Genomic DNA, 27,722 nt, shown 5'->3' with positions numbered 1-27,722 from the left:
ATTTGTTTGGTTTTTATAAGTTGTTCTGTGATCAGACAGCCACTAGATGGCAATAGAGACACTGCTAACACTACCACACTGGCATAAGGTCCATTCTGAGTCCTATGTTTTCATTATTTCCGTGCTACACGGGCTTTCCCGATGGTGATATCCTGTTAACAGTTTTGAATAGCATCCACTTATACTCCTTCTGACACAGCTGGTTTCATTGTTTCAACATGAGGTCCCTTGTTTGCTGTCACTGCTTCTCCAGCTCAAAATTAACCTACTAAATAACGCCAGACTTTCTGAGAGTAAAAACACTGTCTCTGAATTAATTACCTAAAAGTCGAGTCGGCTTCTAAACCTTTGGTCCATTTATAACTCTACATAAATTAGTGTGAAAGTGACAAAATGAGCGATAATGAAGGCAATTTAATAATCCATGTAACAGGTAATTTAATGGAGTTGTATTTGTTTAATTTTAATTTTAGTATGCACTTTTAAGAGTAATGCTGTGTCTGGTAATGTGTTGTTTGTTTATGAGCTGACGATGTGCAGTGGCTGTTATGAGGGTAAAAACTAAGCAAAATCCATATTTGACATGTCTCACAGCATTAAAGAAACATACAAATAAAACGTGTTAACAGAGAAATGTTTGCTAACACTGTTGAAAAAGACCATTTAAGATGTGAAAATCTGACTCCATATTCAGAACAGATTTCCACCTTTCAGTATACAGAAATTACTTATAAGAATTACCCATTCCCGCAGTTAATAATCACTGTTGGTGTAAAGGTTTTACAGGACACAATTGTCTTTTTCTATTATTTGAGCTATTATTTACTTATGAAAGTGGCCCTTTTTCATACTTAATTCCCACAATATCAGAAAAATGGTAAAAAGGGCCACATTTAAGAGCAAATTGTTGACACCTGGACATAAAAGTCTGAGTTTTTTTTAACATTTACTTTGTTATGCTTCTTGTCTCACAGCCTGGGAAACAGTGTTTAGTACAGAACTGAAAGCCTTTGTGATCACTGTATTCAGAATACAATGGGATTAGGTGTGTTCCTCCTGCTTGGTGCAGTTGAAGTTGTAAAGATATACTTAACATTAAATTATAATTAAAATATACTAAGAACACCATAAAACCACTTGCACACATTAAAAAAGAAGTAGCTTTACCATGATGTGAAATGTAATGAAATAGCAGAAAATTGAATATGTAAAGTCTATTTTTAAGCAAATTAAAATGCTATTTTGAGCCTACTTATCAACATCTTACCTAAAGTTCTAGTTTCATTTTTGAAACCTCTGTGCTGTGAATAGTTTCATTTCACTGAAACCCACTGTGGTGAGCAAGAGTTTCATTTCACTGGAAAACACTGTTAGAGAGAGGCAGGGACAAAGAACGATAGAGGGTGACTGGCAAAACATTACACGGAATAATAGACAGGTTCTGTGGTTTCTCCTGTTCCTCTTTTTCCCTACAGCAAGATGGGTTTAACCACGACTGAAGGTTGGTATTTTTACTTTTGTTCATGCATGCGTTTTCTAACATGCTTATGTAACCTGATCCAGAACCCATGAGTTGTTTTGCTTTTTAAAATTGATCCCCACAGACTCCTTCTCCCCAGTGATCGGTGACTTAAGGATTGTTCTGCTGGGGAAAACTGGCTCAGGAAAGAGTGCAACAGGGAATACTATCCTGGGTTACAAAGCTTTTGACGAAGAAATATCTCCATCTTCTGTAACAAAGATGTGTAAGAAAGAGACTGGACATTTTGATGAAAGAACTGTGAGTGTTGTTGACACCCCTGGAATCTTTGACACATCAATTAAAGAAGAGGAACTGAAATAGGAAATAGAAAAATGTATAATGCTGTCTGTCCCAGGACCCCATATGTTTCTGCTAGTGATCAGATTGGATGTGCGCTTCACAAAAGAAGAGAAGAGTTCTGTTAAATGGATCAAAGAAAACTTTGGGGATGAAGCCTTAAAATATACAGCAGTGCTTTTCACAAGGGGTGATCAGTTCAAAGAAAAATCCATTGAAAACTACTTAGAGAAAAGTCCTGATCTGAAGGAGCTCATCTCTGAGTGTAAAGCTGGGTATGTTGTATTTGACAACACATGCAAGAAAAATCGCACTCAGGTAGCTGATCTGTTTGAAAAGATAGACCAGACAGTGCAATTAAACGGGAACCATTACACCGGCAGCAAATACGAAGAGGCCCAGAAACAGATGAATTGGAACAAATGGTGGCGCAAATGTGGAGACACATTGAACTCTGCTGGTAATTATTTGCTTGTGGCAGGAGCGGCAGGAGCGGCAGCTGCTGCACCTGCAGTTGGTGCTGCTGTAATGGCAGAGGAAGCAGCAGTCGCGTCCGTTCGGCCTCTATTAATGTTTGTAGGAGCAGGGATTGTTAAAGGCATTGGGGGCTGGATCAGACCTAAAACAGAGAACAGCTAAGTTATGCCAAGCCACGACCTTTATGAAGGCTCTTTATGAAGAAGAGGCTTTTTGTATACAAGGACAAATTCACGCTTGATATTATACCTGCTGTTTTAAACTTTATGAAGATCATCAGGTTTAGTGTACGGTTTATTTCATAATGCTTTTTTTTAATTTTTTATCATGCAATAGTTTGTTTCCATAGATAATCAAAAAAAGAGAATATTTATTGAAAACATATAGTTATGTAGAGGTGAAGCAAAAAGAAAATGATTCAACATCACTTAATCATATTTTAATCTGCATTGTCTACTCTCTTATCTTTGTATTATATTACAACATTTACAGCACTTTTTAAGTAGTTTTTCTTTTTCTTTTTTCAATTTTTTTTTCTTGTACAATGGTGCGACTTATTCAAATCATCTGTTGTGTGATGATAGACAAGCTGGACTATGTACCTGAAGTCATCTGATACTTATGGTTCATTATAGATATTTACTGTAAATTCTTGTCAGGATTGGGTTTTTTGTTTTTAAATTTAATGTATGATCTGATTTACAGTTTTATATTTAATTTTCCTATAAAAGGGCATTTGAAAGTACATATTCCACTAAAATCAATGCCATTTCTTGTGCTAATGTCTTCTTTCATTGTTTCAAATAAAGTCATCCACCAGAATGTCGTTAGTTCTTTTTTGCTCATGCCCCACCACCAAGATTGTGGAAAAACCTCCAAGTTGAAATTCATCAGTCTTGCCGATATACAACACTAATCATACACTGGCTGACAGCTAAATGACCATGTTATGATATCACATTCAAACTACATTAAAATAATTTGATTTTACACTATGTCTGTTTTAGACTATATGAAAGGTCATAAGGTTTTCTTGGCATAAATGGATGGAAATAAACACAAAATGCATAATAAATAAACAAACCGCACTTATGACAAATGAAACTGAAACAAGAAATGATTCTTGGTACAAGTTTTCTTGTAAGATTCATTAGCAAATAATACACAACACTCTTTCCATTGCAGGTATTAGTCAAACAGACCAAAATAGACCAATCTAACCTGTAATACAGGTTGTAGGTGTACTTGGCATTTAAAATATAACCTGTACATTTAGAGCACCACAACTCAGTTTACAACCTTTTCACATCTGAACACACCCGTTATTTGATACTGAGCCTCCTTTCATTTGTAATTTTAAATAAATAATGTTAAGCTTCAGTGTGTTTTGTTCTTAATTGCAGAACAAGTAGCAGTGTCCTTACTTTGATCCTTTTGTGGCTGACAGAAACTGACTACCATTCATTTTAACATCTGTGCTGGTCATGTTTGTACTGATGGTGTGCACTGACATTGTTGTAGTGGCAGGACAATGAGAACTTGCTCTGTTTCCGCAGACGTGATGGGTCAATGGAGGTCTACCATTGTTTCTCATTTCCTTTGGGGAAATGAGCTCAGAATGCTACTAATAAAAAGTAAAGGAAGCAGTGTGTCAGTGTCTGTGCATTTTAACAGTTATAAGTTACCAAGGTATAATCTATAGGTGAAAAATCTTTTTAAATTTGGGTTTTAATATTAATTATTTTGAATCCTACTAATGAGCCAAAAGAAGTGATACTCACATTCATATATAAGATGTAAACGATAAAAAAGACAAACAAGTACATTTCATACCATTTGTTTACTATTAGCTTTAAATTCACATACTTGTTTTGAAACAGAAACAAAACCTAAAAAAGTCACTTACGCATAGTTCCAAACCATAATGTGTGGGATACTAATACTGTATATGGAATATTTCTGTTTTTTATTCAGTGACACAAGCTGTAGCCGAACAATATCCTTGCCACTACCCTCCATCTTGTTATACAGGGACGTTTGCTTTAGCCTTGCATTTTATGCCTTTCCAAATGAAAATGGCAGATAAACCGCATAAGATTCCCAGGACAAGTGCAGGGGCGCCTAGAGCCAGGGCCACTGTGGTGTTAGCTCCCACTGCAATGACCACCCCAGCAAACACCAAGACAACAGCAGAAGCTGCGGCCACGCGTATATTCTTTCTTTGAACCTTTTTCTTCCTGATTTTCTTTTCCTCCTGCTTCTGTCTCTCTGCATCCCATATTTTCCTTTCCTCCTCTTTCTTCTGTTCCTCCTCTTGCTTCCTCCGCTCCTCCTCCTCTCTCAGCTTCCTCTGGGCTTTCTCATACATTTCATTCGTGTAGTGCTTACCGCCGTTATCCTGTACCATTTCCTTGATCATGTTGATCAGCTCTTTTACCTGTACGCGGTCATCCACGTCAGTGTTGTTGAAAGCATGATATCTGCGTCCAAATGTGATCGACAGTCTCCGCAGCTCCTTGCACTCCTTCAGAGCATTGTCAGCTTTAGCTTGATCTTTACACGTAAACAGCATGATTGTGTACATGGAAGCATCGTCTCCAAAGTTATCTTGGATCCACTTAACAGCATTTCTTTCCTCTTCCGTGAACCTTACTCCAAGCCGGATTACCAGTAGGAAAGCATGAGGGCCAGGAACTGACATTTTGACACACTCCTCTATTCTGACTTTTAATTCTTCCTCTGAGATGCCTGTATCAAACAGACCCGGAGTGTCAATAACCTGCACAAAAGTCCCATCCACTTCCCCTCTCTGCATCTCACAGTGTTTGGTCACAGACACAGGGCTGGGATCCTCTTTGAAGGCACTTCTTCCAAGGATAGTGTTTCCTGTTGCACTCTTCCCTGATCCAGTCTTTCCCACTAAGACTATCCTCAAACCTCCAGACAAATCCAGACCTGTGGTAGAAACAACAGACACAGAATTACTGACATTTACAAAAATGGGATCCTTTCTTTTCTGCTTTTTTAGTCTAAAGTAAATGTTTTTTGTCTGTCCCTCCATCTTTCCGATGTTAAAAAATAATAATAATTGAAAAATTTTCTTTTGCAAACATTTGAAGAAAACTAACTTTTTACATTTTGATTTTTATAAATCATAGATGCAATTTCAGTTTTTCCGTGGGAAGCAATTCAAATGAATGGGCGCTATTTTAAAATCTCATTTTGAATATTTTTATAATTAGTGAAACACCCCAGAAAACACATGGTATGTTTACACCTAAGAAGCTTAGAGACCATGTACTAATTTACTAATTAACTACCGTGGACTTTCTAGAGAGAAGAATAAGCACAAATGAACACACACAAGTGGCTCTTTCACAACTGGAAAAACTACATATAAATTAAAAATACTAACAAAGTTTATCTTATCAGTTTTTAATTTTAGTAAAAAGTGGGTTGAAGGCATATGTTTGATTAATGAGATTTGGCTAGAGAGAAAATGAAGGCACTTACCATCAAAGTTATTCAGACCACACCCATCAGACCGAGGTAGAGTTTTCTGCTTCTTTTCTCTAAGTTGTATTTCTGTGAAATAAAAATTAAATCATTGAGACAAAAAGATAAGAGAGTACTAGTCACTCACAGCTTTATGAAGTTTGGCATCTTTCTGAGTCTGTCACTTGTGCTCTTTTCTCTGTAACAGTATCACATCTTACAGTAATTAAAGTAATAATGTTTTTTTTTTTTTTTTATTAATTCGGACAGATGGTCTTACCTTCAGCCATTAGTTCAGATCTACCTTTTATATGTCCCAAGTGACCAAACAACATCAATGTCCAGACCTAGGTTGTAGACTTAGACAAGCTCCGTGTCTCAGCACATTTCAGATTTGTTTTCTGGGAAACTTCTGGAAGCCTAGGCACTGGGGGGCTTCCCATTTCCTTGTATTGTTTTCAGTTTGAAATTTGAAAACTGTCTATCCACAGTTCTCCAAATATGGTGAACAGGTTTGTGTGTGGACATAATTATAACTTTTAAAACATGTTGTAGCAAATCTACAAAAATATTTAGGTTGCTCAATTGATCACATTAGACTGTTTCACTATAACTCCATAATGATGTCTTTCTCTTCTTAGAGTGGAGCAAGGGGAGTTAAAATTACATGTAGTGTGTCACATTCTTGCATTGTTGATGTTTCCTCACTTTAAAAACAGGAAGTTTTAAATAACAAAAAAAAAATGAAAAAAAAATCTTAAAATGTATTTGTTTGTTTATTTCTGCAATGCAACAGGAACTCATTTGTTTTAAATTGTGACACTACAAAAAAAACTACAGTACTAACTGTCAGTATAGGTGGATAAACATAGCAATAAGAATGGACATGACAGTCACAAATTTTCATGTCCATGAAAACTTGGACATGAAGGTTTCATGTCCAACCTTGGACAGTTTTTAGTTGGAGATAAAAAACAAACAAACTGCTTAATCTCCAACCCCGAATTAAAAAAGAGGTCTATCCGGGGAGGGATGGACTAGTCATCAAAGAACACATTATTGAACATTCTTACACCACTCACTCTTACAATTCAGTTCATTCAGTTCAATTTTATTTATACAGCACCAAATCACAGTCGCCTCAAGGCCCTTATATTGTAAGGTAGACCCTACAATAATACATACAGAGGAAAACCCAACAATCATATGACCCCCTATGAGTAAGGACTTTGGTGACAGTGGAAAGGAAAAACTCCCTTTAAACAGGAAGAAACCTCCCACCTCTTTCTTTTTTTTGTAGCTCTTTCACCTAAGCAAACATGTCCATCATGGATTTTAATGATGAGATGAGATAGCCTTTATTTGTCAGTTGCAGGTCTTTTGCCCACAACCGAGATGACAGACCTTGCTGACCGTACATACAATACACAAACATCACATTGGGGAGACAGGTCAGGCTAGGTAGTGAGGAAAAAAACATCGAAATGTGTAACACAAAAGGATAATACAGGAATGCACAGATATCAACACACCATAGCACAATAAACACAGACAAGCAACATGGGAAAGAGTTGCAGTGTGTACATCTGATCTGGGACCGCTGCAATCTTTCGACTGCACCTCCAACTGACCCGATGTCCACATCAGAGGGGAGGTAAGCGTTGGAGGTGGCGTAGGATCCGGGGTAGGGAGGGTGATGCGTCCGTGAGTGCTTATCAGTATCAGTATATGTATGTGTGTGCGTGTCCATAGTTCAGCTGAGACAGTGTCCTTCGCCCTGCCAGGCTAAGTAAACAGTCTTCCAGCCAACCCAGGTGGCCTTGCATGGAATGGGAAGGAACAGACTAAACACAGTCGTTATCAGGGTGTTTTGTTCAGCTCTGGCCTTGTAGCTGGCGCCGAGAGGGTATCCGCATGAAGTGATGTTTTTTTTTTTTACTTTAGTGCGAACAGCTCATATGAATTTCAAAACAGTTCTACAGTCCAACACTGATCTCTCAATCTCCCGTTGGAGAGCAGCGAGCTTCGCCACACTTGCGTTCTGTGATGTTGTCATTTCTTGTGCTCAAGGAGCCGATTTCTGAGAACTCACGGCAGTGTGCCTCCCCGAGATGTCATCCAATTTTGCACCCAGAGATGTTATTCCGGGCTAGCCCTTCCGAGATGTATCCAGTCTGCAGTCAGAGATCTTATTCTGAGTATTCACAGCAGCCGTAGCCTCTCCAAGATCTTATCCGTGCTGACTCAATGAGCCCATTTTGAGTAACTCACGCCTCTCCCATCGTTCCAATCCCAGCGGGCAGCCTTGTGGGGGTTTGAACAGCCGGTTCCACTTTCTTAATTCTTCGATAAGTCAGGGCCAAGCCAGCTCCGATCAGCAAGAACCCTGTTACCATCGTTCCGAATAGATAGATATCTTCAGCACTCAGGCTCACCCAAGCCCAAACTTCTCGTTGAGAAAGGGGTGTCAATTGCATTTAGGGACCAGTTGATCCAATCCATAATTCCTCTTTTAGGTTTTAGAGAACAGACTGTGAGAGAATGTTCCAGGGAAAATACAAAAAAAACCACGAGACTAGACAAGGACATAAGCCCTGAAGAAGAAGAAGAAGAAGAAGAAGAAGAAGAAGTCCAAGTGATACACCAATTGTTTTGAGAATAAATAAGTTTTTATATATTCCCACACCAAAAATTCCCAGGGCAATGAGACTCCAAAATGTAAACCTGGTCCGTCTAGCCTCTTTATCCTTTTTTGCCAGTTTCTTCTGGGCTTCCTGGTACATCTCATTGGTGTAGTAACGTCCACCATTGAAGTCCACCAATTTCTCTATTACATCTAGGAGTTCTCTGACTTGGGTCCTGTTCTGTCTCTGGTTATTGATGAGTGAATAGTATCTTCCCCCACATTGGTTTATCAGCATTCGTACAGGTTTGCTTTCTCTCAAATAGTCTTTCAAAGATTTTCCCTCCAGCAAGTCAGCATGTGTAAACAGAACTATAGTATACATGGAAGCTTCTTCGCCAAAAGTATCCTGGATCCACTTCACAGTGTTCTGCTCTTCTTTTGTGAACCTTGACTTCAGACTGATCACTAAAAGAAAAGTATGTGGTCCAGGAACTGACTGCTCAATGCACTCCTCAATCTTTACTTTTACTTCATCTGGTGATTTGGTTGTGTCAAACAGCCCTGGAGTGTCAATTATAACAATGTTCCTGTTACCCTCTGTTACCTCTTTTCTCTGACAGCCATTGGTAACAGACTCAAGTGACATGTTTGCTTTAAAAGCACTTGGATCCCCCAGGATGGTGTTTCCAGATGCGCTCTTCCCTGATCCAGTTTTTCCAACCAGAAGGAGTCTCACGTCTCCCAAATATGTAGAACCTGTGAAAATTAACATTTGATATGAAGTAGTATGCATAATACTATGCCATCATAAAATAACATGACACTGTTAATGTTGGTTCATAAGTCTTGAGTCATGCTTATGGCACTTGTCAACCAAGTGTTATTAATTTATTCATTGTGTCAGATTTATTACTTAGGTGATGGTCTTTGAAATGCTTCCATTGTTATTATTTTGAAGATGGTCAGTATTTGATGGTTGATAGTAGGGGTGTTTGGATCAGGTGCCCAATGTAGGATATTTCTGTACAGATTCATTTTAAATTATCCAAAATATGCTTTACTGGATTTTCTCTTTCATACATATTTTTTTATTTTAAAGTTTGAAGTAATTTAACTGAAAACACTAATGCCATTGAACAGTATTCAGAAAAGTAGGACATCTAGAGCTCTGACTCACAAAAGTACAAATTGTTTTGATGAGCTATGAGATTCAAGTGAAAAGTGCATCAACACAGTAACAAATATCTTTAGTAGTGAAACATGTATAAAAATGAGGACAAAGTCTAATGTGGGTGGGGAAATAAAAACTACATTAAAAGTTGCAACAAATGATTTTTTTGTAAGAACTCCAACAAAGTGACTGAAAAAAGCTGCAATGTGTGTGAGAGTCTTTAATCTTTATGCTCTCATGGCAAACCTGTTATACACGTTTTTTGTCATACCTTTTTGGTGTGTTTGACAGCGAGCAGTCTGTTCATATAATGTGACCAGGACAAGCATGGTGCATCCTAGGACCCAAGCCTTTGCTTGCAACATGTCTGTAAACAGTAAGTCCTCAAAAAAAGAAAGAGGTTTTTCAAAGCAAAACTCACAATTATACAGAAATAAAATATTTTACTAAATTTCAAAAATATATAGTTCAGGCAGCTTGGCTTCATGAGTAAAAAATGTGGACACTTTTTTTTGTCATTGTTCAGGTAAAATATATAGGTTTTATTCTCAACTTACCTGTTCAAGTGTTTCTTCGGGTATGAGATATACTAGCAGTTCAACTGATTTCTTTTGTAGCAGAACAAACAGAACACACCCACTTGTTCATTTCCCTGAAAGCAATACTTAAAAAAATGTGGACACACCCAGTGCTGGCTTGGTTTAACTTGATGAGAAGTATATCTGAGTGCTTTCTCTCTTTTTTTAATAAATTAGATTACTATGCAGAGTTCAAAGTAAAACTCTAAAGTAAACTAAAACCACTGTTTCTTAAAGAGCCATTCATAAATTTAAATTATATTGTAGGCTTTCATGACTAGAATAATAGAATAGAATAGAATAGAAAATATATCTTTTCACTCCAGCAACATAATAATCAATTTTGCAAGAAATCTTGAACTTCAGCTGAAAAACAAAGGAGATAATATGTTTGTTTGTTTTTTTCCCCACCTTTGTTGATCTCCTTTACGATGCACAAAACACAGACCTATTACTCATTTTTCTAAGTGGGATAATGAAAGAGTTTAAAATCTGGCACCAATACCTTCAGTGAAAGGGAGTGTGTCATGAGTATTGGAACAGTTGAGACACATTTTTTCTAAACACTGCGCCTCTGTGGCTTTAAAACCCCAAAACACACTGCGCCAAAAATTGGTCCACCCCAAGGATCGGGTCCCCCGACACAAACAGAGTAACATAGTGTACGCTGTTAAGTGCCAGGAGGATTGCCAGGATTTATACATCGGGGAAACCAAACAACCTCTGGCTAAGCAGATGGCACAACACAGAAGAGCCACCTCGTCAGGCCAGGACTCCACAGTCTATTTACACCTACAGGCCAGTGGACACTCTTTCAATGATGAGGATGTACACATTCTGGACAGGGAGGAACGCTGGTTTGAGCGCGGAGTCAAGGAGGCCATTTACATGAAAAGGGAAAGACCATCTCTGAATCGAGGAGGAGGTACATGTTTCGCTGCCTTACAATGCTGTGATTGCAGCCATTCCCCATGAATGGAAGGCAGAGGCAGATTTTGCATTTGCTGTTGATGTGATTGTCATTCAGAGTTCCACCTCAGATATCGAACCCGAATTTATTGCACTTGTTCAAGCCTGGATTAGACAAGATTTATTTCACTTAACATGGAAAGAAAAAACTAGACTGCAAAAAATAGCAATACCACTTATATATGAAGTTGAAAGTCATGGTTAAAAATATGTATGTATGTATGTGGTCCAGGAACTGACTGCTCAATTTGTTGTTCAGTGTTTAATTTCACTTCATCTTGTGATTTGGTTGTGTCAAACAGCCCTGGAGTGTCAATTATAACAATGTTCCTGTTACCCTCTGTTACCTCTTTTCTCTGACAGCTATTGGTAACAGACTCAAGTGACATGTTTATTTTAAAAGCACTTGGATCCCCCAGGATGGTGTTTCCAGATGCGCTCTTCCCTGATCCAGTTTTCCAACCAGAAGAAGTCTAACCCCTCCCAAATATCTAGAACCTGTGAAAATTACATTTGATTTGAAGTAGTATACATAATACTATGCCATCAAAAAATAACATGACACCGTTCATAAGTCTTGAGTCATGAATGCTTATGGCAATTGTCAACCAAGTGTTATTAATTAATTAATTGTGTTAGATTTAATACTGAGGTTATGGTCTTTGAGATGTTTCTATTATGATAACTAAACATTATCCAAGACAACATAAACACTGAAAGCAGAAATATTAATCATTTTATCTAGGTTTTATTATTTTGAAGATGATCGATATTTGATGGTGATAGTGGGGGTGTTTGGGTCAGGTGCAATGATTTAAAAATCTCATAAACCCACATTTTATTTACAACAGTTCATAGAAAACAGATCAAATGTTTCCAGCTGGTGAATGTTATGGTCTGCAGGTAGGCCAGTTCAGAACCCGAACTCTTCTAATACAAACCCATACTGTTGTAACACAGGCAGTATGTCTTGCTAAAATATGAACGGCCTTTCCTGAAAAATATGTCATCTAGATGTGAGCATATGTTGCTCTAAAACCTGCAAAAACCTTTCAGCACCTTTCATAGATGTATGAATGACCAATCTTACAGACATTAATGCCCCCCCCATAAATTTAGAGATGAATTTCAAATTTTGATGCATATGACCAATTTGCCTCATCTTCCACTTTGCCTCAGTCCATTTAAAATTAGCTTTGGCCGTGAGAGACTGCGGCATTCTCAATCAGATTCACATGTTGCTTCTTCTTTTCACAATTAAAGCTTTACCCTGTATTTGTGGATGGCACGTCAAACTGTCTTCACAGATGATGAAAGTAAGTGCTGCTGAGACCATGCAGCGATTACCAGACAGAATCATATTTTTTATCTTTTTATTTTTATTATTTTAAAGTTTGAAGTAATTTAACTGAAAACACTAATGCTGTTAAACAGTATTCAGAAAAGTAGGACATCTAGAGCTCTGACTTACAAAAGTACAAATTGTTTTGACGAGCTATGAGATTCAAGTGAAAAGTGCATCAACACAGTAACAAATATCTTTAGTAGTGAAACATGTATAAAAATGAGGACAAAGGCTAATGTGGTTGGGGAAATAAAAACTACATTAAAAGTTGCAAGAATGACTATTCTGTAAGAACTCCAACAAAGTGACTGAGAAAAGCTGCAATGTGTGTGAGAATCTTTAATCTTTATGCTCTCATGGCAAACCTGTTATACATGTTTTTTGGCACACCTTTTTGTCTATCCAATCTGTTAGTTCCTGTTCTTTAGTGATCATCTTTGCTACATTCTAGCTTTCCAAAACTAACAATAGGTGCAAGTCTACAAAACCACCCTTCTTTGTCTTTCAGTTTCTTCTGGGCTTTCTCGTACATCTCATTGGTGTAGTGATTTCCACCATTGAAGTCTACCATTTCCTCTATTATATCTAGGAGTTCTCTGACTTGGGTCCTGTTCTGTCTCTGCTTATTGATGAGTGAATAGTATCTTCCCCCACATTGGTTTATCAGCATTCGTACAGGTTTGCTTTCTCTCAAACAGTCATACAGAGCTTTTCCCTCCAGCAAGTCAGCATGTGTAAACAGAACTATAGTATACATAGAAGCTTCTTCGCCAAAGTTATCCTGGATCCACTTCACAGTGTTCTGCTCTTCTTTTGTGAACCTTGACTTCAGACTGATCACTAAAAGAAAAGCATGGGGTCCAGGAACTGACTCCTCAATGCAGTCCTCAATGTTTAATTTCACTTCATCTTGTGATTTGGTTGTGTCATACAGCCCTGGAGTGTCAATCACTACAATTTTTCTGTCATCTATTGTGACCTCTTTTCTGTGACAGCTATTGGTAACAGACTCAAGTGACATGTTTATTTTAAAAGCACTTGGATCCCCCAGGATGGTGTTTCCAGATGCGCTCTTCCCTGATCCAGTTTTTCCAATCAGAATGAGTCTCAGCTCTTCCAAGCCTGTTAAAATTAATAACAGTACTTAATTTGATGTATTATGCTTGATACTGAAATGATAACACTAAAACATACCATGACACCACCCGTGAGTCTTTATAAATGCTTGTCATTCAAATGTCATTTGTTCACTTGCTAATTTTAAAACTAAAACACGAAGCTGTATTCCAGGCTTGCTATGACTTGTTCCACTATGGGTAATATGTCCCATTTTCCCCCTATGACACCTCTACTGGTTCCTTAGGAACTAATGTGTCCATTTCAGCTGTTTAATCTGAAAGTGATTTGCAAATACTTGTCCTAAAATACATAGCTGTAGACTTAGTTGTCGGGATTAAACACAGACAATTGCAAGACGGACAATTAGAACTTCTTTAGGAATAAATGTTAGTTTCGATTAATCCCTCAAGAAGCCTGGTTTAACTTGTGCTGAGTGATATCTGTGAGGGAGTGTGATCTACTAGGAATGTGTAAATGTGCTACAGACGCATTTCACAGAAATTATTAATCTACTGATTTCTTTTATCATTTTTTAGTTAAGTTAAGCATAGCAATGAGAAAATGCATCTCACCTGTTCCAATACTCCTGACACATTAGTGATCCCTTATTTGTCAGAAGTATTAGAACAGCTGAGACGTATTTTCTCTTAAACACCATATCTCTGTCGCTTTCAAACCCCAAAGCACGCTGTGCCAATAATTGGTCCATGCCAAGGATCCGCTTGTTTATCAGTGATTTGTTTATCAATTTGGATATGATGAAGGAACTGACCTCCCAGCCCATTGTTCCTTCAGTGGTGCTAGTTTCACTCATTATGCAAATGTACTGTTTATAAGATTGGGGAAACCTACAGTCAGCTGAGACTGAAGAAGTCACGTGGATGAGTGACGAAAAGTTTCTCCCACTGAAAACGCTACGTCCAGATGAACATAAATAAACTTTTTATGGTATAATATTAACCACATTGTAAATAAGTTCAGCAGGATTGTAAATGTGTAAAAAATACTTTATGATGTCATACCAAACTTGTTGCACAAGATTTTCTGCTTACCTTTTTGTTGAGTTCGGCAGTAGCGAATGTGTACAGACAATAAAACCAGCAGCAGTAGGGTGAGTCCTTGGATCCAAGCCTTTGTTCTGAACATTTCTGTAGCTGTAAATCCCAAAATTGTTTTCAGAGAAGGATAACAGAAAAAATATTTTAAATCAACTGTTTGATGTCTATACACAGTGTATCTGACTTCAAAGAAACATACCTTTGTGGTCCCCCAGGTGTAAGAAGTTTGTGTTATGTTAACAGATTCTTTAACTGTAAGGAGTGAGAGTATAGTGTAGTAAGAGTAGGGAGAACACACCCACTTACTCAGCAAGTCTAATTTAGAGATACCACGTGAGCAGTCACCAGCCAGTCTTGCGAGATGTCATAGTTAGGAATCAAGTGGATGTGGTAGTAGGGAGGTTGTGTTTATTCAAGGCTTAAGCAAGGGAAACACAAAGTACAAAAGTCTGATGTCTCAGAAATGTGCAAAATAAGACTAATTATATGGTGGCGGACCACTAGAGGGCTCCACTCACACCCAGTGTTGAGGAAGTGTGTTCCTGTGTTTTGTGGCGCGATATGTTCAGTTGATGTTGGAGACGAATAAAGAAGGAGTGAGAACTGAGAGCTCTGTGTCGTTGATGCTTACCTCCACATTGGTGACCCCTGACTCGAGCATGCAACGGGCCGCAGATAACGCAGACTCCGCTATGGATGCATCAGCGGCTGCCGGACCTCCGCCTCCTGTTGCAGCTACGTTCGCTGTGGCGCTGAAACTGCCGGACTTTTGGCTCCATGACCCCCGTCATGGTTCGTACACGTGGAGGCTCAGTTCGCCCTTCGCGGCATCTCGGTTGACGACACAAAGTATCACCATGTGGTGGCCTCGCTCGACCTGCTGGCCACCCGTCGCGCGATGACACTCCTCCGGGACCCACCCGCCCAAGGGAAATACGCCGCCCTCAAAGAGCTGCTTCTTCGGCGCTATGCCCTCTCCGATGCTGAACGAGCCGAAAAGCTCCTCAACCTGTCAGGCTTGGGTGGCGGTACCGCGCTCGAGCTCATGGAGAACATGCTATCGTTGCTCGGGCCGGATAACGGTGGATTCCTCTTCGCCCACCTCTTCCTCCGCCAACTACTGGCCGCCGTGAGAGCTGTCCTCGCAAACTCCCCGCTTCTGCCTGCAAAGGATTATCGCTCCCTGGCTGAAGAAGCGGATCGCATTCTCCCGGCTAGCCGCACTTTCGACGTTCACGCCCTGGCTACGGACTCGCCGGTGGCACCTTCCACGCCTCCACCTGCCTCCCCCGGAGCATCCGCCCCTTGCTGACGGCAGGGGTTGCTACACGCCGGCACCGCGGAAAGAGCATCTGTTTCTACCATCAGCGTTTTGGCGACAGAGTGCGTCGCTGCCTGCCACCTTGCGCTTTCACGCCCCAGGGAAACGGACCCGCCAGCGCGCCGTAGCAGCCGCGACCGCTGGCAATACAGAAAGGCTGCTCTTCATAGAGGACTCGCGCTCCGGGAGACGTTTTCTCGTGGACTCCGGCTCCCAGAAGAGCCTCCTTCCCCCTGCCGCTGCCGACGGACTAGCAGCGAACTGTGGGCCGCAGCTGATTGCAGCTAATGGCTCTCCCATCAAAACGTTTGGGGAAAGGTTGGTGACTATTTGTTTTCATGGCCGGGATTTCCAGTGGAACTTTGTTGTTGCCGCTAGCTCTGTACCTATTTTAGGTGCTGATTTTCTGTGTGCTCGCGATGGGGCCCCGGTGTTCGCGCGCGCGCGCGCCGCCTCGACCCCGCGAAACTGTCCGTTGCTCGGGAAGAGTTTGCAGCCATGGAGCGGCTTGGCATTGTACAGCGTTCGAACAGTGCATGGGCCTCTCCACTTCACATGGTGCCCAAATCGGACGGTCGGTGGCGGCCATGCGGAGATTTCCGCCGTTTAAATAATGCCACGGAGAATGACCGTTACCCCATCCCCCACATTCAGGATTTTTCTGCCAATCTCGCCAGAACGTCGATTTTTTTCTAAAATTGGGGTATCACCAAGTTCCCGTGCGCGCACGAAGACGTTCCTAAAACCGCTGTCATTACCCCCTTCGGCTTGTTCGAGTTTTTGCGCATGCCGTTTGGCCTGAAAGGTGCCGCCCAGATCTTTCAGCGGCTGATGGACTCCGTTTTGCGTGGGCTGCCGTTCGTTTTTGTTTATCTGGACGATATATTGGTGGCCAGCTGCTCAGCGAGCCAGCACGAGTCCCATCTGCGCCAGGTTTTCCAGCGTTTGGCAGCGCACGGCCTGATCATCAACCCTTCCAAGTGCCAGTTTGGGTTGCCTGTTCTGGATTTCCAGAACAGGCCTGTTCTGGATTTCCTCGGGCACCGCATTTCCGCTGAAGGTGTGGTTCCGTTGCCCGACAGAGTCCAGGCTGTTTCGGCTTTTCCGCGTCCGTTAAAGCGTTGCAGGAGTTCTTGGGGATGATAAATTTTTACAACCGCTTTCTCCCCACCCAGCCACTCTATGCTGCCATCCATCCATCCATTCGCTTCCGCTTATCCTTTTCAGGGTCGCGGGGGGCGCTGGAGCCTATCCCAGCTGTCATAGGGCGAGAGGCGGGGTACACCCTGGACAGGTCGCCAGTCTGTCACAGGGCCAACACACAGAGACAGACAACCATTCGCACTCACATTCATTCGCACATTCACACCTAGCGGCAATTTGGATTATCCAATTAACCTATCCTGCATGTCTTTGGATGGTGAGAGGAAGCCGGAGTACCCGGAGAGAACCCACGCAAACACGGGGAGAACATGCAAACTCCACACAGAAAGACCCCGGCCTGATGGTGGAATTGAACTCAGGACCTTCTTGCTGTGCGGCAACAGTGCTAACCACCGTGCCACCGTGCTGAACGCAAGTACAGTGTTTTTGACAGGGAGTTGCTGGCCCTGCACCTCGCGACACGACATTTTCGTTTTTTTTCCTCGAGGGTCGCAACTTTACTGCGTACGTTGACCACAAACCTTTGACGTTTGCGATGTCCAAGGTCTCTGACCCATGGAGCGCACGCCAGCAGCGCCAGTTGGCGGCCATTTCAGAATTTACCACAGACATTCAGCATGTGGCTGGTAAGTCCAATCACGTCGCTGACTGTCTCTCACGTGTGCTGGTTTCTCCGGTGTATGTCGGCGTCGACTACCCTGCCATGGCCGCCGAGCAACGTGCTGACCCGGACGTCCTTGCCCTTCAGTCAGCAAAAACGGGCCTCGTGCTGGAGGACACCCCGGTGTGGAACGGCGGTCCGCACCTTCTTTGCGACGTTTCCACCGGCCGCCCCCGCCTGGTGGTTCCCCTTTCGTGGCGTTGTCGTGTTTTTGACTCGGTGCATGCCCTCTCTCATCCCGGCGTCCGTTGTTCCAGATCTACTGGCGTTTAGATCAACTGGCGTTGGTCGAATAGATGTGCGGCAGTCTTGCGTTTCAGGAGCTGCTACCGACAAATCAGCAAAAACACGCCAAATGTGTCACCTGTGACACTTGTGAGGTTATCTCAAACACACTCCGTCAGTCTTGATGCTGTTGAACAACAAAATGTTTAAAAATGTGGTGAGTTTACCTGGTGATATCCTCATGCGCGACGCGATCGCGAAAACAGCAAACAATTAACACCACGCCAATGTTGTTCACAGGACAGCAAGAGTAAACGATCGAGAGACTCTTGTTGACGTTATCGTTCCCCTCGCACGTTTTATTTCTCCGGTTTCAGCGTTTTTGCTTCACAACTAAAGCGAGCAGTTTACTTTGTGCACTAACATGGACTCGAGTCAACCAGCGCCACCTCTGGCCAAGTGCCACAGCCTACAGCCAGATCAACTTGTGACACACATCTGCAGCACGTTTGAATTCGTTTCATGCACATTTGTACCTTTCAATTGTGTGTTTGTGCGTCATGCAAATAAACCTTTGAAATGAATGAAATGACACTAATATTTCACTAGTGTTGTAACATCACATGTCGTTAGCGTAGTCTGCCTGTGTCTTTTCCCTGCGAACAAACATTTTAGTGTTGGTAGTTATATACAGTATAAGTGTGGTTAATCTAATAAACATTTGTAAGGAGATGGCAGTTACTGTGAATGTACAGCAGGTGATTAGTAATAAACAGTCAGACAATGACCCTGACAATCTCATTCAATCTTGCAGATTGCACCTCCTGTGGAAAGTGGTACCACACAGTGTGTGTGGACTTCCCCTGTGCAGAAGGCGACTACAAATGTTGTGCATGCTAAATAAACAAAAAAAAATGATCAAAGTTGTCAAAGATCTGAATGTACCAGGGGTTAGTGCAGCCACTCAGCCTCTACTGAATGTGATCATAGCAGCAGGTGTAGATGTGTCACAAGTTAATGGCAGCAGTGGACTGACCTCCATTGGAGACTGCTCCAGCTGCTATGTGATAGTGGATCTGCTACAATTGAAGATCAGTTTTGGAAATTAACCTTTGTATTATGTTGACAAACAAAAAAGTGACATTGATTTTGTTGTGGGTCATTTAGATCCGTACTGTGTAAATCCACTCAGAATTGTCAAGAAACTGCAATATAACAATAGCAACTTTATTTTCCATGAGATAAACATGTAGAACACAGACACACAACAGTTTGACTTTCCATAACTATTTTAGGAACAATTTGGTTTTTCGTTCTTACAAACACATTTCTTTTGAACTTGCCCAACGTTCTCAGTTTTTCAATGTTCAACATTTTTGTCCACATGATGGACAGAATGTAACTGTGTGCTTTCTGCAGATGTACTTCTTGCATTTCTCACAAAAAGTGCTTGTTTTAAAACAGGAATCTTCCTAACTTAGATTTAAAACAAAAGATTTCTACGTCTCCTCCAGTCTGACAAACAGATGACAAACCAATCGACACACCTGAGTCACTGACTTTCTTATATCCACTCACTCTCACTGGCTGTTTATTACTAATCACTGTGTAACTGCTGTGAATTCACAGTCATCTCCTTACAAATGTTCATTAGATTAACCAAACTTATACAGACTGTATATAACTACCAACTCTCCAGCCATGTTGATGGATTGCCTATATTGGCTGGAAATATTCATTTCCAGAGAAAAGACACAGACAGACTCTGCTTACAGGATGTGATGTGACAACACTAATGAAATATTGATGTGTCATATTTGTCCAAGGCGTATTTCATTGTTATGGAAAAAGAGAATATTAAAATCATGATGAACAGGGGTGGTGATTTCTATGACTTTGTGTATATAATTTGGAATTTTGTACAAATGTAGGCCAATAAGGAATATATGATATCATTTCATTCTTGTCAAAGGTTTATTTGCATGACGCACAAACACACAATTGAAAGGTACAAATGTGTTGTGCATGAAACAGATTCAAACGTGCTGCAGATGTGTGTCACAAGTTGATCTGGCTGTAGGCTGTGGCACTTGGCCAGAGGTGGCGCTGGTTGACTCGAGTCCATGTTAGTGCACAAAGTAAACTGCTCGCTTTAGTTGTGAAGCAAAAACGCTGAAACCGGAGAAATAAAACGTGCGAGGGGAACGATAACGACGACAAGAGTCTCTCGATCGTTTACTCTTGCTGTCCTGTGAACAACATTGGCGTGGTGTTAATTGTTTGCTGTTTTCGCGATCGCGTCGCGCATGAGGATATCACCAGGTAAACTCGCCACATTTTTAAACATTTTGTTGTTCAACAGCATCAAGACTGACGGAGTGTGTTTGAGATAACCTCACAAGTGTCACAGGTGACACATTTGGCGTGTTTTTGCTGATTTGTCGGTAGAAGCTCCTGAAACGCAAGACTGCCGCACATCTGTTCGACCAACGCCAGTTGATCTAAACGCCAGTAGATCTAAACGCCAGTAGATCTGGAACACCGGGCCTCGGTCAAGCTGGTCAGTGCCAGGTTCGTTTGGCCGGGCCTTCGCAAGACTGTGAAAGAATGGGCGGCGGTTTGTATCCCATGCCAACGCTCGAAAATCCACCGGCACACACAGGCACCCCTCGAACCTTTCCGTGTCCCAGGTAGGCATTTCGATCACGTTCATGTGGACCTGGTTGGTCCCTTACCGCAGTCACAGGGTTTCACGCACCTTTTGACTGTGGTGGACCGCACGACCAGGTGGCCGGAGGCGGTACCCCTGGCGTCCACGACAGCGGTGATGGTGGCCAGGGCATTTTTGTCAACGTGGGTTTCACGTTTCGGTCCCCCTGCTGACATTACCTCGGACAGGGGCTCACAGTTTCTGAGCTTTGGTCTGCTATGGCTGATGGCCTGGGGGTCAAGGTCCACCGCACCACAGCATACCACCCGCAAGCCAACGGGATGTGCGAACGGTTTCACCGGTCACTTAAGGCCACGCTCCGGGCTTCCTTAACAGGTGGCGACTGGGTCGACCGTCTTCCGTGGGTTTTGCTGGGATTGCGTAGCGCGGTTAAAGAAGACCTCGGGGTTTCCCCGGCTGAACTGGTCCTCGGCCAGCCTCTCTGGGTCCCCGGGGAATTCTTACCTGAGAGCCCTCCCCCATGTTTCGATACCTCTTTGTTGCCTTTTCGCCCCCCAAGAGACTAATTTCCTGTTCCTGGTCCTGTGCACCACTGCCTGCCTGACAGTTTTGTTCCGAGTTCGTTGGACTCTGCTCGTTTCGTTTTCGTCAGGCACGATGCTCATAGGACTCCGCTGCGTCCACCATATGACAGGCCATACAGGGTTCTTAAACCAGGCAACAAACATTTCATTTTGGACTTTGGCGGTCGGCAGGAGGTTGTCTCTGTTGACAGACTTAAGCCTGCACATGTTATGCAGGAGGATCAGGTAGTCCCGGCCCAGGCCCCTCGCTGCGGCTGCCCACCTGCCACCGGGCTGATGGATTCTGTTTTTTTTCCCCCAGGAGCGAACCAAAATCAACGGAGTCCGAGTCGCCTGCAGCTTTTTCTGACTGCCAGTGCCAGCCTCGCTCCCGGGCTGGGTTGCCCTCTGTCAGTTCCCCCCCCGGTTCAGCCGTTCCGGCCGTTTACTTAAGCGCCGGGTCCTGGACTAGTTCTGCTGGGTGTTGGGGGGGGGGGGGGGGGGGGTGTATGTGTGGCGGACCACTAGAGGGCTCCACTCACACCCAGTGTTGAGGAAGTGTGTTCCTGTGTTTTGTGGCGAGATATGTTCAGTTGATGTTGGAGACGAATAAAGAAGGAGTGAGAACTGTGTCGTTGATGCTTACCTCCACAATATAATGATAAAATGTTATGAAACAGAGGCCCTGGGAATTTGTAAGGAGTTTATTCATCAGTTAAAGTAGAAAACCATTTTTTAATGTACATTTTCATTTTAAAGTGTTCTTCCTTGTTTAAATTACATTATGAGTGCATTATGCTGGAGTAAAAAATATATTTACCCTCCCTTCTGAGCTCTCCATCTCTCAACTAGTGTTTCAGTCATTCTGCAACAAGTATTTAACTCATATTAATGATTTTATGCTGAATTGATAAGACAGCCAGCCATTGGTGGCAGGACGCATGGTGTGTTGTTTTATTGTGTATACCTGGGCATACTGACCTAGTCCAATGTACTTCGAAAGACTACAAGAAATATATTCACAATATGGTAAAAATAAGGTAAAAAATATTAGATTTAATTAGATATATTAACTTAATAAAATATATAAATCTACTGAGTTTGAGAATTGATAAGATAGACATTTGTTGGTATCAGGAGTAATGATATGACATTCAAATGACACATTTTTGTGGATATTTTTGCAAGCATCTCACAGTGACTTTGCAGGGACTTTCCTAATAAGGTGTAAAGCTGAGCATACACTGTGCGATTTTTTTCAGTGGCGTTATTCAGCTTCTGCTCAAACTGTACGATTGACTCGCAGGGGTTAGAAGTTTGTAGGTCACGATGCAGGGTCTCACACTATACGGCCCGATGCTCACACTGTGCATCCATAAAAATGAAGGTAATCTGTTGCTCACTCTCCCTCTCTTTCTTTCACTCCCACAGACACACCACCACCATCAACTTTGCTAAATTACTAATGAAAAACATTGATCAGGCAGCTGTGATTGAGCAGCAACGTAAATCCAACTATTTTTACGGTTGTTGTGGTCGTGATGATTTTGTGAGGCCACATGGAAAAGGCTCGGATGAGCTTTCCAAAGTTCTACAAGTGCCTCCATCGCTTGTGTCCAGGTCACACGCTGCACTGCTGTGCTACTCCGTCTTTTTCACCGACGTTTATGTGTTTGTGCGTGCGCAGTGTGAGAAGCTGCGGTGACACCCTCACGACGATCGTGATGACCACCAAGCGTTTGATGATCGGGAGCTGGTTGTGAGGTGTTAATCGCTTCTCGTTACCCCACGTATACTACACGACGCACGATGAAGGCCAAAATCGGGCCGACTGAAAAATCGTCTCAAAATGGGCCAAAAATCGCACAGTGTATGCCCAGCTTAACTCTTATTAAAGTGCCATCTATACCCAGGCTATGGTGGATACAGGTAATGGGAATAATCATTAACACTAACCCTAAAAATACATTCAAAAACTAGGGTGTCTTGCATGACATACACACAGATCTTCTGCCTGTGATTGAATGTAAATTTCTTTATTTTCAGCATTGGTGTTTTCAGTTTCAGTCTCTACTTTGCTCCAGCTAATCGCTCTTCACTCTTTTTGTCTTCTCTCTTGCCAGGTGCGCTACTGAAATGGGGGAGGAACAAGTGAACAATTTCCAAACCGTTGATTCTGCTCATCTGGCATTTTCAGTGTGAGAAAAGTTTCATTACTCAAGCAAGTGACTTTTTCAGTCTCAGCTTAATGCACTTTTTCCCAATGTTATAAACAATATATTTGCATAAGACTGAAACTAGCACCACTGACAGTTTTTAATCATTAATATGCATATTTTTAAAATAATTGTTCTTTCTGTTGGCACTGCCCCTAAACCCTCTGCGACACATTTCACCTCCAGCTGAGGCACACACCACACCCCACCAAAACATAGAATAACATTTTAAATCCTTGCTAGTTTCATACACACGTGGAGATTACAAATATATGTATCTAAAATGGCTCCACCTAAATAGCCCATTTCAGTGTATCAATATCACATCGTAGAGTAATTAAATAATTAGTGCATTTTTTAAACTACAGGGTGGGCCATTTATATGGATACACCGTAATAACATGGGAATGGTTGGTGATATTAAAGTCCTGTTTGTGGCACGTTAGTCTATGAGAGGGGGCAAACTCATCAAGATGGGTGGTGACCATGGTGGCCATTTAGAAGTCGTCCATCTTGGATACAACTTTTGTTTTTTTCAATAGGAAGAGGGCCATGTGACACATCAAACGTATTGGTAATGTCACAAGGTAAACAATGGTGTGCTTGGTTTCAACGTAACTTTATTCTTTCATGAGTTATTTACAAGTTTCTGACCACTCATAAAATGTGTTCAATGTGCTGCCCATTGTGTTGGATTGTCAATGTAACCCTCTTCTCCCACTCTTCACACACTGATAGTAACACCGCAGGAGAAATGCCAGCACAGGCATCCAGTATCCGTAGTTTCAGGTGCTGCACATCTCGTATCTTCACACCATAGACAATTGCCTTCAGATGACCCCAAAGTTAAAAGTCTAAGGGGGTCAGATCGGGAGATCTTGGGGGCCATTCAACTGGCCCACGATGACTAATCCACTTTCCAGGAAACTGTTCATCTAGGAATGCTCAGACCTGGCACCCATAATGTGGTGGAGCACCATCTTGCTGGAAAAACTCAGGGAACATGCCAGCTTCAGTGCATAAAGAGGGAAACACATCATCATGTAGCAATTTCAAATATCAGTGGCCTTGAGGTTTCCATTGATGAAGAATGGACCTACTATCGTTGTTCCCCATATACCACACCAAACCATCACTTTTGTTGTTCCAACAGTCTTGAAGTGATCCATCCAATGTGGGTTAGTGTCAGACCAATAGCGGTGGTTTTGTTTGTTAACATTCACATAAAAGTTTGCCTCATCACTGAACAAAATCTTCTGCGTGAACTGAGGGTCCTGTTCCAATTTTTGTTTTGATCTAGGTCATCCTCGTTGAGATGCTGCAGTAGCTGGAGTTTGTAAGGGTGCCATTTGTGAGTAGCTAATATTCGCCGAAGGGATGTTTGACTAGTGCCACTCTCCAGTGACATGCGGCGAGTGCTACGCTGTGGGCTCTTGCTGAATGAAGCTAGGACAGCCACTGATGTTTCTTCATTAGTGGCAGTTTTCTTGCATCCACATTTTGGCAAATCCAACACTGAACCAGTTTCACGAAACTTAGCAAGCAGTTTGCTAACTGTAGCATGGGAGATGGGTGGTCTCGTAGGGTGTCTTGCATTGAAATCTGCTGCAATGACCCGGTTACTGCGTTCACCGGATATCAACACAATTTCGATCCGCTCCTCACATGTTAACCTCTTCGACATGTCAATGGCTGTGAACAAAGAGAAACTTGTATATAACTCATGAAAGAATAAAGTTATGTTGAAACCAAGCACACCATTGTTTTTCTTGTGGCATTACCAATAAGTTTGATGTGTCACATGGCCCTCTTCCTATTGAAAAAACAAAAGTTGTATCCAAGATGGACGACTTCTAAATGGCCACCACCCATCTTGAGGAGTTTGCCCCCTCACATATACTAATGTGCCACAAACAGGAGTTTAATATCACCAACCATTCCAATGTTATTACGGTGTATCCATAAAATGGCGCACTCTATAGTTCAGAAAGATGATCTTACCTTCAGCCATTACTTCAGATCTATGCTTTATATGTCCCAGGTGGCCAGGTGAGTTCTAAACTTAGGCAAGACAAACGTAGACTGTGGCTCGACACATTTCACATTCGTTTTCTGGGAAACTTCTGGAAGCCTAGGTGCTGGGGGCTTCCCATTTCCTTGTATCACTTCAGTTTGAAATGTGAAAACTGCCTGTGTAGGCTGTCCACAGGCCTCTAAATATGGTGTTTGGACATCGTTGAGAAGTTTTCATAGCAAACCAACAAAAATATTAAGGTTTCTCACTCAATCGTATAAGACTATTTTTTTATAAATATACAATTTATATATTTTATAATAACTCTATAATTATGCGCTTTCTTTTTAAAGGAGCGTGAGAGGGTCAAAAATATATCTTGATCTGTCTGAGCCTAGATCGGTAGGTCAGTATAGATGAAACTGGTTTTACTCTGCAGATGTTTGGTATTTGAAGTAAAAATCAAAGTCTCTGTCACGGTATGCAATTGCAGACCGTTGAGTGCAGTAAAGTAGGACCCAAAATGCAGGACTCTTCTGGTGAACAGTGGATTGTATTTACAGTGAAGAGATGATTATTTACAAAACTCAACACTCGTGCTCTCGTGGTGATTCTCCCTGAATCCCCACACAGTGCAAGTATACATAAACAGTGAAAGGTGTCAATTCTGAAAACCCCAATTGCAACCTATGACTCTGCTCCAGTGAAGATGCACTCCTCCCCCAGCTCCTGGTGACACGCAAGCCGCTCAGCAGACAGTAAGTAAGGTCTTTCACACTTACTAGTCAAAGGTTGTTCTTAACGGCTTTCACACACCCTTAAATAGGTTGCCTGTCACAAGACTGATCCGCTACAGCTGGCTGCAGATGACGAGTGGCAGGTGAGACTGCTCATTAGTAACGGTGGGGATACTGAAAGGCAATGAAAAAGAGTCTTCTTTACCACAAATAATGATCCCCTCTGAACTTGGTTCCCTTCACCCTCCAAGCACTCAGTGATTATAGTTCTGAGTAAAATGTCTTTTATTAAACCCTGGTGTCATGAACCAAGGTTCACGCACACAGTGGGGACGCAAAAGCAGACTCAATATAAACCTTCTGGAACTATGTACAGGTTTATTGGTTTAACAGAAAAGATCAGGAACAACCAGGGGAGACAAAAATCTAAGTTAAAGCCGAGGAAATCGGGAACAGAAATGCCCTAGGAAGCCGTAATCAGGACTGTGGGAAGCTGCAACAGAAAGGAGAAACAATTAATAGTGTGTAGGGGAACGGAGAGTCACAACTAGACAAGGGTTAGAATGTTAAGGCTTACAATCAGAGTCAGACCGTGGGACTTTGAGAGGAGGGTGTCTGTGGGATAAGATCTGAAGAGGCAGAGACGGAGACTGAAGGTATTATCTGGCATACAAACAGGCAGGTGAGCTTCAAGGGGCCAAGTTACCACTAAGGGGTGACTATCGGACTGGCGTGGAGCAGCCGTCCATGCTAGGAGAAGTAGTCCTCAAGTAACTGCCTGGAATGGAATGCAGGTGTGATGGTGATGGCCCAACCCGAGGGCGTGGTCACCAGAACAACCCGAACACACCCTGGATACTGAGCCACATCAGACACTTTCATCAGAAGTATTCTTAAGGAGCTACATGACAGATGTCTAGTGTCAGAGTATTGTCCTTTCCACGAGTGCCTGTGTACCTGCTCGCCCGCCTACTCGAGCCTGTGGAGATCATCTTTTCTTGAGTTTTAGTTCACATCCCAGCACCATACCTCTCAGTCTCTCTCCGTGCCGCCCAGTCTGGCTTCTGATAACTTCCTGGAGTTTGTATTGTCAGACTGTACCAAGTAAGTTCTCTAACTCTCGTTAAATTCCTGTTTATGTCCGTTTTTCACAAACCCCCGTGCCTCCGTGTGTTCTGCTCTCTGAGTCCACCTGTAGCTACACATAACACTTTCCAAGATTCTGCAATTCACTGCCTTGGATGTAAATAGACTGCTGGATATAATGCACAATGCCCAAACCAGTCTCACTCACACTCTTAGCAAACATACTGAAGAAATATGATTTGTGTTTAAAGCACCAGTTACACCAGTTATCCTCCGTCACCCCTTTTGCAAAGATTACTGGAGAACAAGCTGCTGGTGAAGGTTGATGAATGTGAGTTTCATGCAGAGAAGGTCTCCTTTCTTGGCAAAATGGGACATTTCTGTTCCAACTAGTCTTAAGTACAAGC

General features: G+C 42.1%; 3 protein-coding genes and 1 pseudogene across 5 annotated transcripts; 1 reads left to right on the top strand and 3 right to left on the bottom strand.

Annotated features, from left to right (window-relative positions):
- The first annotated feature begins 1,306 nt into the window (after nt 1–1,306).
- Nucleotides 1,307–5,296, top strand: LOC146516480 (GTPase IMAP family member 9-like; annotated as a pseudogene). The gene is made up of 2 exons (XR_014874542.1): nt 1,307–1,501; nt 1,605–5,296. The product of XR_014874542.1 is annotated as a GTPase IMAP family member 9-like (transcript).
- On the bottom strand, nt 4,122–25,713 carry LOC146516477 (GTPase IMAP family member 9-like). Of its 2 annotated transcripts, none has more exons than XM_085162717.1 (3): nt 25,480–25,713; nt 5,810–5,881; nt 4,122–5,251 (listed from the first exon to the last, which is right to left on the bottom strand). In XM_085162717.1, the coding sequence occupies exons 1-3, from the start codon at nt 25,487–25,489 to the stop codon at nt 4,320–4,322; spliced, it is 1,014 nt and encodes a 337-aa protein (XP_085018843.1). In that variant the 5' UTR covers nt 25,490–25,713; the 3' UTR covers nt 4,122–4,319. The 2 variants fall into 2 exon arrangements, with proteins under 2 accessions (XP_085018843.1, XP_085018842.1); XM_085162716.1 differs by lacking the exon at nt 25,480–25,713 and adding an exon at nt 6,072–6,454.
- LOC146516479 (GTPase IMAP family member 7-like) lies at nt 7,805–9,991 on the bottom strand. Its single transcript, XM_085162718.1, has 2 exons — nt 9,860–9,991; nt 7,805–9,173 (listed from the first exon to the last, which is right to left on the bottom strand). Exons 1-2 carry the CDS (start codon nt 9,951–9,953, stop codon nt 8,311–8,313), a joined length of 957 nt encoding a protein of 318 aa, XP_085018844.1. The 5' UTR covers nt 9,954–9,991; the 3' UTR covers nt 7,805–8,310.
- LOC146516478 (GTPase IMAP family member 7-like) lies at nt 10,537–14,998 on the bottom strand. The gene is made up of 3 exons (XM_085161671.1): nt 14,857–14,998; nt 14,652–14,753; nt 10,537–13,602 (listed from the first exon to the last, which is right to left on the bottom strand). The coding sequence occupies exons 2-3, from the start codon at nt 14,743–14,745 to the stop codon at nt 12,905–12,907; spliced, it is 792 nt and encodes a 263-aa protein (XP_085017797.1). The 5' UTR covers nt 14,746–14,753; nt 14,857–14,998; the 3' UTR covers nt 10,537–12,904.
- Nucleotides 25,714–27,722: the final 2,009 nt, after the last annotated feature.

This window comes from Neolamprologus multifasciatus, chromosome 6 (assembly GCF_963576455.1).
Source record: "Neolamprologus multifasciatus chromosome 6, fNeoMul1.2, whole genome shotgun sequence".
Lineage (NCBI taxonomy): Eukaryota > Metazoa > Chordata > Actinopteri > Cichliformes > Cichlidae > Neolamprologus > Neolamprologus multifasciatus.
Note: the sequence above shows the minus strand (reverse complement) of the source record. Positions and strands in the feature narration are given on the sequence as shown.